Below are 11,556 nucleotides of genomic sequence, written 5' to 3'. Positions count from 1 at the left end.
GTTTACTAAAAAACAAAAACAAAACAATACCCAAAAATATCACTTACCTACCTTTAAATGTCTGAAAATACACATTAACATGAATTAATGGAGAAGCTAATTTGTAAAAAATAAATAAAAAAATATACAATAAAAAAAAACATTAATTTATGCAACATTGTGCTGTCAAACAAGTGTATGAAGCTATCTATGAAATCTATGAAAAAAAGTTTAATGTGCAACACAAATATACGATAGGGCGGATAGGCTATGTAGTGGGGAGGGGCTGCTTCATCTCTCGCTCAGTTGGGGTCCTTGCTGGGCTGAAAAACGTTGAAGACCCCCCCTGTTCTAAATATTTAGGGTGCGTTCGGAAATACAGCACTGAGCGCACTGGCCAATACAAACTAATAGGCGAGTGCGCTCCGGTGTGCAATATCCGAACGCACCCTTAGACATGCACACACTTTCTATTTCTATAAGCGGGTCTCGTGGTCTTTCCAATGTGGATTTTATTTTGAAGTCTACAACCGGTAGTGCTGTAGTTTCCTTCAGTGGTTCAGCTGACGCTACGAGTCGACGAAGCTTAAAGTGACGTTTAGAAATGGTGAGAAAACTTAACACTCATTTAATACTAGACATCTTTACATTGATTTACTAACCATCATAATCAATACTAGCGTTAGATCAAGACTATCGTGTATTTTATCGAGTCTGACTTTTACTTTCGTATTTACGAGAGTCTCAGTGACCACCCTCCAGTTTGCCCTAGAATGTCACCAGTAAAGCCTGTATTTCTCCAAACATGTACAAATGCAAAATATAAGGTGCTTAGCCGCTTTCCCCAAATGTTAACTAGGTTTCCGGAGTATTCGTTCAATGTATTAGGCCATATTTTTTTTAATTATTTTTTAATAGAGAAGTGTTTTAATCCCGTCTTTGGCTGATTCTGTCGGAAGTTCCCAATGGGCGGTAGTGACGCATTTGGTGAAAGCCAGAATTACACTAAATGTAAACAGGAAATAAACGAGGGGAGGAAATGGCGTTCGGCCACAGACGAGATTAAAACACGTTTTTATTGAAAAGTATGGACTAATACATTGCACAAATACTCCGGACACCTAGTTAACATTTGTGGCAAGCGGGTAAGCACCTTATATTTTGCATTTGTACATGTTTGGAGAAATACAGACTTCTGGTGACATTCCAGGGCCATCTGGGGGGTAGTTGCCAAGACTCGTAGAAATGAAAATGTGAAAGTCGATCAAATACATCTACGAGAGTCTTAATCTAAGGCTAAATCAATACTAATATTCATAGACTGTTCAGTAATCAGATCATTCTATAGAACCTTCGTGTGAAAGGTGTTTCTGCATCATATTGTTGTTTGAGAAACAAAGCCTCGTTTCAAACAATTACAAACGGTTTGTAATCGGTGTCGCTTGCCTAAAAGAACAGATCTACAAGCTCACAACTTGTCAGACTCATCCCCATACACACGATGGAGTTAAGTCTTAAATGTCTAATTTCAGTGGTTAAATAATATAGGAATTGACACCGATAGTCTGATACTGATAGTCTAAATACTTGTACAGATTTAGATCTATACATAATGTATAGATCCTTGTAGCCTTGTATACAGGTACCTGTAGAGAATTTAGATCTCTATTTAATGGCCTTGTGCAGTGGTGGAAAAGGTACTCACATTCTTTACTTAAGTAAAAGTATCAATACTGCAATATAGAAATACCCTGTTACAAGTGAAAGTCCAGAATTAAACATTTACTTGAGTAAAAGTACAAAAGTGTTGGCATCAAAATGTACTTAAAGTACCAAAAGTAAAAGTACTTAAATGTTTGAAAATAGCAGATCTACAAGCTCACAATGCGTCGCAGCTTGTAGATCGGCTATTTTCAAATAGCCTATGTATAAAATAGGGCTAAAGTGGTTAATGTATGTTTCATTATATCATAATTTATATCTGAAAAGTAACTATTAACTAAAGTTTTCAAATAATTGTAGTAGAGTAAAAGTACAATATTTGCTTCTGAGATGTAGTGGAGTAGAAGTGAAAGTACAAATCTCTTTGCCGAAAATAGCCGATCTACAAGCTCACAACGCAAAGCTTTTTGAACTTGTAGATTGGCTAATGTACCCCCCGGAATAGTGCTGCTAGGGTTCAAGTGGTTAATGAAAAAATGAAGTTCCTATCACACAAAGATTTGGCTGCCCCCCTGTAGTAGCTCTTAGGACCCCTAGGGGTCCCGGACCCCCTGTTGAAGACCCATGCTGTAGATAATTAGATTTATATTATAGCCCAGAGGCTATAAACCTGTACTAGAGAATTAGATTCATAATGCACAAGCTCTAGAATCTACAAATCTCAATACAAAGACGATCTACAAGATGTCACTATTTTTGTCTGAATGTTCATGTGGTTAAAATGATATTTTCATCTTGAGCCCAGAATCTATGAGATAAGGTCCATTTATAAGACATTCAGGACAGTGCTTTTATACAAAGGTTTAAAATTGTATTTTTTTTTTATTACTATTAAAATGTTGTTACTTGCCTATACCAAGCCCCCAGAGTTGCTGAGAAACATTGAAGCCGCCACCCCAGTGGCCAAAGCTGGAACTGCAGGCGGGGAGAAATACATGCACGAGCAAAACATACTGAGAGATATTTATATATATAGATATAAATATGTAAACATATTATACATAAATACATATGCATTTACATATACATAGGCATCTCGAGTGTATTTAAAAAATATCTCGCGTTCAATCCTTGACACACGGTCCTGCCGTAGAACGCAAAAAGGACACTAGTGCGCATGCTCATAACTCTATGTGTGGTCAAAAACGAATCAATAATTCTACTTCCGGCAGGCTTCCGGGTGCTTCAAAACGCCAGTGAGCACATTCATTGAAATGATAGCTGGGGGTGGGGCAATCCGCCCTCTAGTTATATTATACCTCTATGGTCTATACATGTTTCTGTGGCTCTGAGCCCGGGCCCCAGCTACATCTTAGACATGCTTGAGTTGTTCCCAAAGTTGAAACAAAACATGGTGAAGCAGCATTTCACCATATGCACCACAAACCTTGAACAATATTCCAGGTTACATTAGACAATCTCCAACCATAGCTGTTTTTAAGTCCAAGTTAAAAACATGTATTTAACTTTGCTTACTCTACCCAATGATGGCTAAGAACAGCTAGGTCTTACCTGGGCTTTGCATGAGCTGTGCTCTCACTTTGTATTCTTTTTTGTATCAAAGGTGGGAGTATGTGTTATAATGTATATGCTGATTATGCTCCTTTCTTATTTCAATTGTATCTATTACATTCTCCATTTCCTTTTAAAGTGCATTGTTGCACTCTGTATTTTTATTCTGTATTCTGCCTTGCCTTGACATGCCATGTTATCTATAGACACATGCTAGGTTCTTGGTTTACCTGGCTGGTATCCTATAGCTTCAATGTACAGATTATTAATTTGATAGTATATCGGTAAGACTGGTGCTAGGTTCATTGTTTATGTTTACCTGGTATCCTATAGTTTCAATGTACAGATTATCATTTTGATAATATATTGTTTAGACTGATGCTAGGTTCATTGTTTACCTGGAATCATAGATTACTGAGGCACTACACTATCTGCACTTTATATTGATCATCAAAAGGAGTTAATATAGCACCAAAGTGAGTACCATTTTTAACCCTATACATTGGCTATTTTCTTATTCTTGAAAAAACACTGATGATTCACCCTGCCTTATTGCCTATGTCCTCAGCCTATCAGAATGCTTGTTCAATTAAAACAATATTTTCTGTCTAAAATTATAAAAGTGATTTTGGAATGTAACAAGCATTCCGATGAGGACAATGAAGCAGCAGTGGTAGGAGAGTAGAGTTAGGCAGAAATGTCAATTTGTAATCTCTCTCTCTCTCTCTCGCGCTCTCGCTCTCGCTCTCTCTCTCTCTAGGCTACAGGGACAGATCAGGTAGTAGGCGTTGGACTGGTTTGCTTCAGTTTGCTGTTGTTTACATATTATTCCGTCTGGGTCATTGTTCTGGTGAGTCCACACAATTATTATATTAGGGTTTATTATACGTAAACATTATGTTATTACACAAGCATATCATATATATCATAACAGTAAGCAAAAACCCCAAACAAGTTATTACCTAATTGTGTCATTGTTACAAAAAACTTTTATCTTTCATATTACAAGTCATAATCCCAATTGTTTCATGAGCTACACATAGTAATTGGGGATGTCCAATATTATCGGCCGATAATAGCATAGACATGTAATATCGGAAAATATCGGTACCACTTTAAAAAAAAAAGGGGGGGGGGCTAGTGCAAGTTACAGGAGTTCTTACTGTATGGTGTGTGTGATATGAAATGTTAGCTTATCATAATCACAGTAATCCTTAATCATATTCCATCATATTCAAGGGCTTTTGGAGAGAAATGAGACAGACTCCAGTCACTTTCAGTTTAGAGCACTGCAGAGGGCAGGTGTGTGTGTGTGTCTGTGTCCAACTGACAAGGCAATTATGTTTTTGCACTGTCAAATAGGCCAACATTTAACTTTTACTAGCGACCCTCTCTGGGCTGGCTTCATATTTTGTTCAAATTGCTGTTAATACGTAGGCTACACTTGGTTGGTAAAGTCCAGATATGAAGAATATAGGTCCTTACACACCGGGGCGAATTCTTCATGCGAATAAATACGTTTTTTTTTAAAACCTTATAAAGTCAATGCAAGCGTCCACATCAGTTTCGCGAAGCGAAAAAGCGTCTTTTAATTATTCGGAACGAGTCCGAATTTTGCGTATATTCGCATATTCGCCGGTGTGTAAGGACCTTAAGGCTATGAGATTAGTGGAATTTATATTCATGCAGTACCCGTAGGTAGCACTTGCCGTAGCACTTGCCGTAGCCTCGACAACCTTGCAGGCTTATTCAAAGGTGAAACATATAACTTAGATAGCATGTTATGTGGACAGATGCCAGGTCATTGTTGACCTGGCATCCTATAGTGTTTCAATATAGAGTTTATTGATTTGTTTTGTGTGGATATTCTACGGTTAGACCAGGGGTCGGCAACCCTAGATGTTTAATGAGCCATTTTGGACCAAAAAAAATCATACAAAATATGTCTGGAGCCGCAAACAATATTTAAGCCTTATAATGAAGGCAGCATAGGCATATTAGCCATATAAAGTGTACATTAGCCTATAAAAATTACTAGTTACTTGCAAATAGTAAATGAGCATTCATTTTAATGTTGTCAAAATATTCCACGCAGCAGGATCAGTGTTGCCAGATTCTGTGAGAGAAACAAGCAACGAGGTATATGAAAACAAGCCCAAAAGAAGCGACCAGTTTCACCACTTGAGCCCTATTAAATCAGCTATTTTCAAAAATAATCTTGAAAGCAAGCCCAAATAAGCAACTACACTTCAGAAACAAGACAAAAGAAAAGCAACCAGCAACTGAATATTTACAAGCGACTTTGCAGGAAAACAAGCCCAAAGTCGCTTATAGTAATCAGACATGGCAACACTGAGCAGGATCAGCGCACACCACAGGACTTACTTGATAACTTTTCATTGCAGAGCAAACATTCAGGAAATCTATCTGAAGTGGCAATGAAAGCAAATGCCTCTGTCCACGAACTGTTAAATCCTCTGTTTTCCTCAGCTATCTTTCTTTTTTTGCCTTTAGAATCCATAGCGTAGCAGTGAACCACACACCCACATGTTTATATGGCTGGCTGGCGCCGTGCCGAAACGTGTGTCGCAGGCTATGATGTAATTCTTAGTTGACAGAATTGTTGAAACTTAATATTTATTCTACACATTTTTACAACATTGGAAAACGTAAGAATGTTTGTGTCACGTTTGGCCTCATACAGCAACCATAAATTAAAAATGTTATGTTAAAAAAATGATATATATTAATGATTTCTTATTTCTTTGTAAAAATGTGTAAAGCTTCAGGGAGCCACTAGGGAGGAGTTAAAGAGCCGCAAGCGGCTCCAGAGCCGCGGGTTGCCGACCCCTGGGTTAGACTGATGATAGGTTCTTGGTTTACTTATGTATTATGATCATGAGCTACACATCATCATAATAATAATAATAATGATATTTTATGTTTCAGCCCTTCGTGGACAGTGATCATGAGCTCCACAGGTACTTTCTTCCCAGAGAGCATTCAGTCATCCTTCCTGGAATCGCTGCTGTACTTGGTCTTCTCTGTATAGGTGAGTACACTGCTGGAAAGTAACGAAGTACATTTACTCAAGTACCTTATTTAACCCAGACCTGAGGCCGATCCTACAAATGCCTTCTAAATCAGTAGTTCTCAAACGTTTTTGTGCCAAGGACCCCCAAAATGATACAGACCCCCCCCCCCCCCATCTGAAAATGTTTTGTGCCAGGGACCCCCAGGAGAGAAGATTTGTGTTATTTGTGTTTATTCCTAATGTACTCACCCCTGTGCCAGCGATTTGCGTGTTTTTTAATTTTTTAATTTAGTAATTTTTTAATTCAAATAAATTGTCTGAGTGCTGTTTTAAACACATAATACAAATCTGCCACTAGAGAGCAGCAAATAGACACCTTGATCAGCTCGCTGACTCGCTCGCCCCCCCCCCCCACACAGAGTCAAATACGTCAAACCGGATGTGACGTGTTCTCAGATTCTCCGATCGGCCAAAAGTACGATGTGATACACGACGGCGATGACTGTTCGTCACCCAGACCATAGATTATAGAAGTGGACCTCTCTGTTAGTTTTTTATACCGTGTGAAAAAACGTGTTTTCCCTATTCTGGCCGAAAATGACTGGGGGAAAAAAAAGAAAACCGGAAACCGGAAACATGAAACCGGATCCCAGTGTGGGTGAAGTAAGTGGAACTCGAAACCTAGAATGAAAAATAAGCAGAATAGCGCGATCAGAGATATAAACCCCAATTAATCACTAGATCGCATTAATGCGATCTTGGCGGACAAGCACGCTATTTATTAGATCGCCCGCGATTGGCGGGATATGAGTTTAAAAAAAAGAATCTAAATTAGCAGATATACAAGCTCGTAGCGCGGCACGAAGTGACGTGCTGTGAGCTTGTACATCTGCTATTTTTGAGAACCACTGTTCTAAATCCTAAGAGTAAAAAAAAATTTGCTATACTATAGCTCAAATCTAAAATGACAGAGATGCTTTCCCGGTTTTAATGGATGAAGTACAACATTGTCAAACCAACTCTTGTTCCTATCTTTTCCACGGTTCTGTTTGTTTTTAAGTCACAGACGGAAAGAGATAGAGACGGAAAGTATAAAATCATAAGATGTCTGCATCTGGGGACGGCTGTTCTCAACTTTTTTTTTAACCCTTTAAGACCCAAACACATCTGTGTTATTTTAAGATTTCTTTGGCTATTAAAAAATAGCAGATATACAAGCTTGAACTTGTAGATCTGCTATTTTTTTTAAAACTGTTCGGATTTAGAAGACATTTGTAGAATCCCCAGAAGCAAAGATTTGAGTTTCAAATGTTCACTTTAAAAATATATATATTCAAAAATGTGCTATATTTGAATAGCCCAAAGAAATCAAAAAATGACAGAGATGCGTTCCTGGTTTGAATGGGTTAACTGCCGACCCCGGAAAAAAACTTGACCAAGTCTCGCATCCCCCCGTCCGTCCGTCCGTCCATCCTTCCCAACTCACCCATCTAACAACATACACACACACACGAGACAAATGCACGTGCCCGTGCACTCACTAGGGCACGTCACGATTATGAAATTGTACTCGACGATTAATAGGTGCTAAAATAGTTGCGATTAACGGTTGATTTGCTATTCTGTGGTTGAACACTGCAGCATTATGAATACAAATTACATTTCTGTTTAGGCTTCGTAAACAAGGGTGCACCGGGCAGAAGTAACTTGCATAATTTAATGACCTTATACTTAAAAACAATTTAAAACATGAATAGTGGAAATAGCCAATATAGTTTTGAGCTTGTAGATCTGCTATTTCCACTATTTTCCAACTATTTGAGAAAATATATGAACATTTTTCAACATGGTAATGATTATGACGGTTTTGAAGATTATGCAAAAAATAAGTGATTATTTCAAATAATTGCGATTAGGCGATTATGTAATAATTGTTACAGGCCTAGCACTCACTGAACAAACGCATGTGCAGCGCGCACTATGGTGGATAAAATTCATATAACAGTCATTGTGGTATTTATTAATTGAATGTATCAGTAGATGCAACAATCATCACCTGTCCTTCCTTGTCAAACTCCTTTCCTTGACAAACTCCTTACAAACAGCCGACTCTTGCAAACCTATTTCAAACATGCCGACTATGTGTGAGTCAACATAAGGAGTGACCATCTGTTGTTACCTCATGTGTACTTCTCCAATGTACTCAAAATGTACTTAAAATATCTAAAGTAAAAGTACTAAAATGTTTAAAAATAGCAGATCTACAAGCTCACAACGCGTCGCGATGTGATGCGTTGTGACCTTGTAGATCGGCTATTTTCAAATAGCCTATGTATAAAATAGGGCTAAAGTGGTTAATGTATGTTTCATAATATAGCAATTGATAATTGCAAAGTAACTAGTAACTAAAGTTTTCAAATAATTGTAGTGGAGTAAAAGTACAATATTTGCCTCTGAGATGTAGTGGAGTAAGTAAAAGTACTGGAAACTGGAAACGGTAAAGTCAAAATACCCAAAAAATTGTACAGTACTTGAGTACATGTACTTAGTTATTTTACACCACTGACCGTGCGTCCAAGTGCACAGCTCTTCCCCCAGCTCCAGTAGCCAGTGGCCACGCATATTCCTCCTCCTCTTCGTATTTATTCAAATTGCCTGTAAACAGAAAGATCCATCCACAGTCGCAGGGCTGTCGAGAGCCACCGTTTTACTTCGCAGCCACAGAGTAAAAGTTACGTATTTCACTTTCCGTTGTTGAGTATGAAAGATTCTTGAACCTGGAGAAATTAAATGGATGGAGCAAATTTAAATTGTTGTGCTTCCACTGAAATATGAACTGAGAAAACAGAATTCAAGTTATTAATATATATTGTGTGTGTGTGTGTGTGTGTGTGTGTGTGTGTGTGTGTGTGTGTGTGTGTGTGTGTGTGTGTGTGTGTGTGTGTGTGTGTGTGTGTGTGTGTGTGTGTGTGTGTGTGTGTGTGTGTGTGTGTGTGTGTGTGTGTGTGTGTGTGTGCGCGTGTGCTGCACAGGGGCTTTCACTGGAGTTGTCATGTGGAAGAACCGAAAACCAGAGAAGGTGGACTGAACCAAATGCATTCCATTGACCTTCGCCCAATCAAATGCTCGGAAACAACCACCTTCGCTCAATCAAAAGCTCTGAAACAACCACCAGGTGTCTGTGGCCTCAGACTGTGTCTGTGGGCCCTTTTAGATCGTCTTTTTATGTGTGACACCGACACGCTGCAAACTACAAATGAGTCTTTCCCCCCGGATGGAATCTGTTTTTTCTAGCAGTGCTGTTGAGGGCTTCATACCATGATGAGTGTAACCCCTTAAGAGCGGGAACACATCTCTGTAACCACTTTAACCGTTATTTTATACTTTGGCTATTCAAAAATAGCAGATATACAAGCTCATAGCAAATCTTTGAATATATATATTTTTTTAAAGAAAACTTTTTTTTACTCAAATCTTTGCTTCTGGGGGTCCCTGGAACAACTTTTTTTTTCCATATAATTTTGGGGGTCCTTGACATGAACAATATAGATTTGAGTTACAAAATATGTTCGCTTTGAAAAAAAAATATAATAATAATAATTGTAGATCTACAAGCTCACAGTGAGCTTGTATATCTGCTATTTTTGAATAGCCAAAGAAATCTTAAAATGACACGGCATGCGTTCCCGGATTGAATGGGTTAAACTAGGGACTGAAAGCATGCAGTATTTATGACAATGATCACTAAGGTAATGCATCCAAGTGTAAAGTCTGGTCAAATACCCATAGACTTAAATGGAATGAAAATGATTCTCTGCAGCCAGCAGGAAGGGGATATAGTGACACATTTTAGGCCATTAGTGAGAACTGCAGTGTTTTTATTATTACCACACTGGCAGGAAATAATTCACGTCACACATTACACACAGATGGTCATTATGGGATTTTGAGAGGATGGGACGTTTTCATGAGTTTATTTTAGAGCAGCATTGTGGCTTAGTCTGTTGCACAAACCAGGTGAAAGGTCCTTTTATTTGTAAAGGAAATAAACGCGATTATGAAATGAGTTTGGACCAGTGAGTGATAATAGTTATTTTTTGTATGCTGCAGATGCTTGTAACATGAAGACTTGGACCAATAGTTCACCCAAAACACATGTTTCCCTATCAATTACTCAAGCCTTGAATTCATGGAGATGTTTTGTTTTTGTTTGTGTTTTTTCGTTTCCTGTCTGATCCAATATTCCAGGTTTTAATTCATTGTAAGTAAATAGGAGTATATATAACTATAGTAACTATATAAAAATATTAAGGTATGAACTCCATACTTGGTGTAATCCAGGGAGGAGTACTACTCTCCAGCTTGTAAGTGAATGTTTTAAATAACGTTTTGCCCTTGTTACGTTTGTCCTCCTATTTACTTCAATTAATTAAATATTGGAATATTGGATCAAAAGTTTGACAACAAAATCTCCATGAATTCAAGGCTTCATGGGGTTAGTAACTTTTACTAACTCACGGGGTTAGTAATTTTTTGGGTGAACTATTCCTTTTAATAGGTGAAAATAAGCATAATGTTATAGTGATATTTAGGAGAGAGACACCAGATCTGGGTAGTTTGTTGGTTCATTAATACGTAAATGGTGGAATTTGATCAAGTTATCATTTCTGTGATTTTTTTTTTTACAATATACTTAACTGAAGTACATAGTTTCTGTGTAACCACCTGGATTCACTTGTCTTCACTCTCTTTGAGTTAAACATCTTTTCTTATCCATCAAAAAGTTAATTGTGTTTATGTTTATTCATTTATTTGTTTAATCAGTTAAATGCTCTCTGGAACTTTAATCAAATCAAGGGGTTTCAAATTGATTAGAAAGCTTTGCACTGCTTTGCGTAAAAACATATGGGTCAAAACATGGATAATGCCAGGGTTACTCAAAGTGGGTGCCGCAGAATACTAATTTATCAATATCACTTCAGTTTAACCGCTTAGACCCTCTATACTTAGTCAAACAGACCTGAGTTGCACTGTACTTGAAGAGTTCCTTTTTCCCCCTTCTACACCAAATCTCTTTGCCAAACATAGTAGATCTACAAGCTCACGTTGTGACGCGTCGTGAGGTTGTAGATCGGCTATTTTTGGTGAATGTCCCCCCCCCCCAGAATAGGGATGCTGGGGTTTAATCGGTCTCAACAGACTGATTTGTGCTTTATACTTATTCCAGAGCTGCTTTTGGCTTTCAGTTTTAATACATGGAAAACCTTTTGGGCATCTTAAGTTGTTGAAGCCCTCTAACAACTAGCCTG

General features: G+C 38.0%; 1 protein-coding gene across 1 annotated transcript; it reads left to right on the top strand.

Moving 5' to 3' along the window:
- Positions 1-521: 521 nt before the first annotated feature.
- On the top strand, positions 522-11,556 carry dpm2 (dolichyl-phosphate mannosyltransferase subunit 2, regulatory). The gene is made up of 4 exons (XM_080440786.1): positions 522-586; positions 3,974-4,063; positions 6,163-6,265; positions 9,280-11,556. The coding sequence occupies exons 1-4, from the start codon at positions 584-586 to the stop codon at positions 9,333-9,335; spliced, it is 252 nt and encodes an 83-aa protein (XP_080296912.1). The 5' UTR covers positions 522-583; the 3' UTR covers positions 9,336-11,556.

Source organism: Gymnoscopelus braueri, assembly GCF_963280865.1.
Source record: "Gymnoscopelus braueri genome assembly, chromosome: 10".
Lineage (NCBI taxonomy): Eukaryota > Metazoa > Chordata > Actinopteri > Myctophiformes > Myctophidae > Gymnoscopelus > Gymnoscopelus braueri.
Note: the sequence above shows the minus strand (reverse complement) of the source record. Positions and strands in the feature narration are given on the sequence as shown.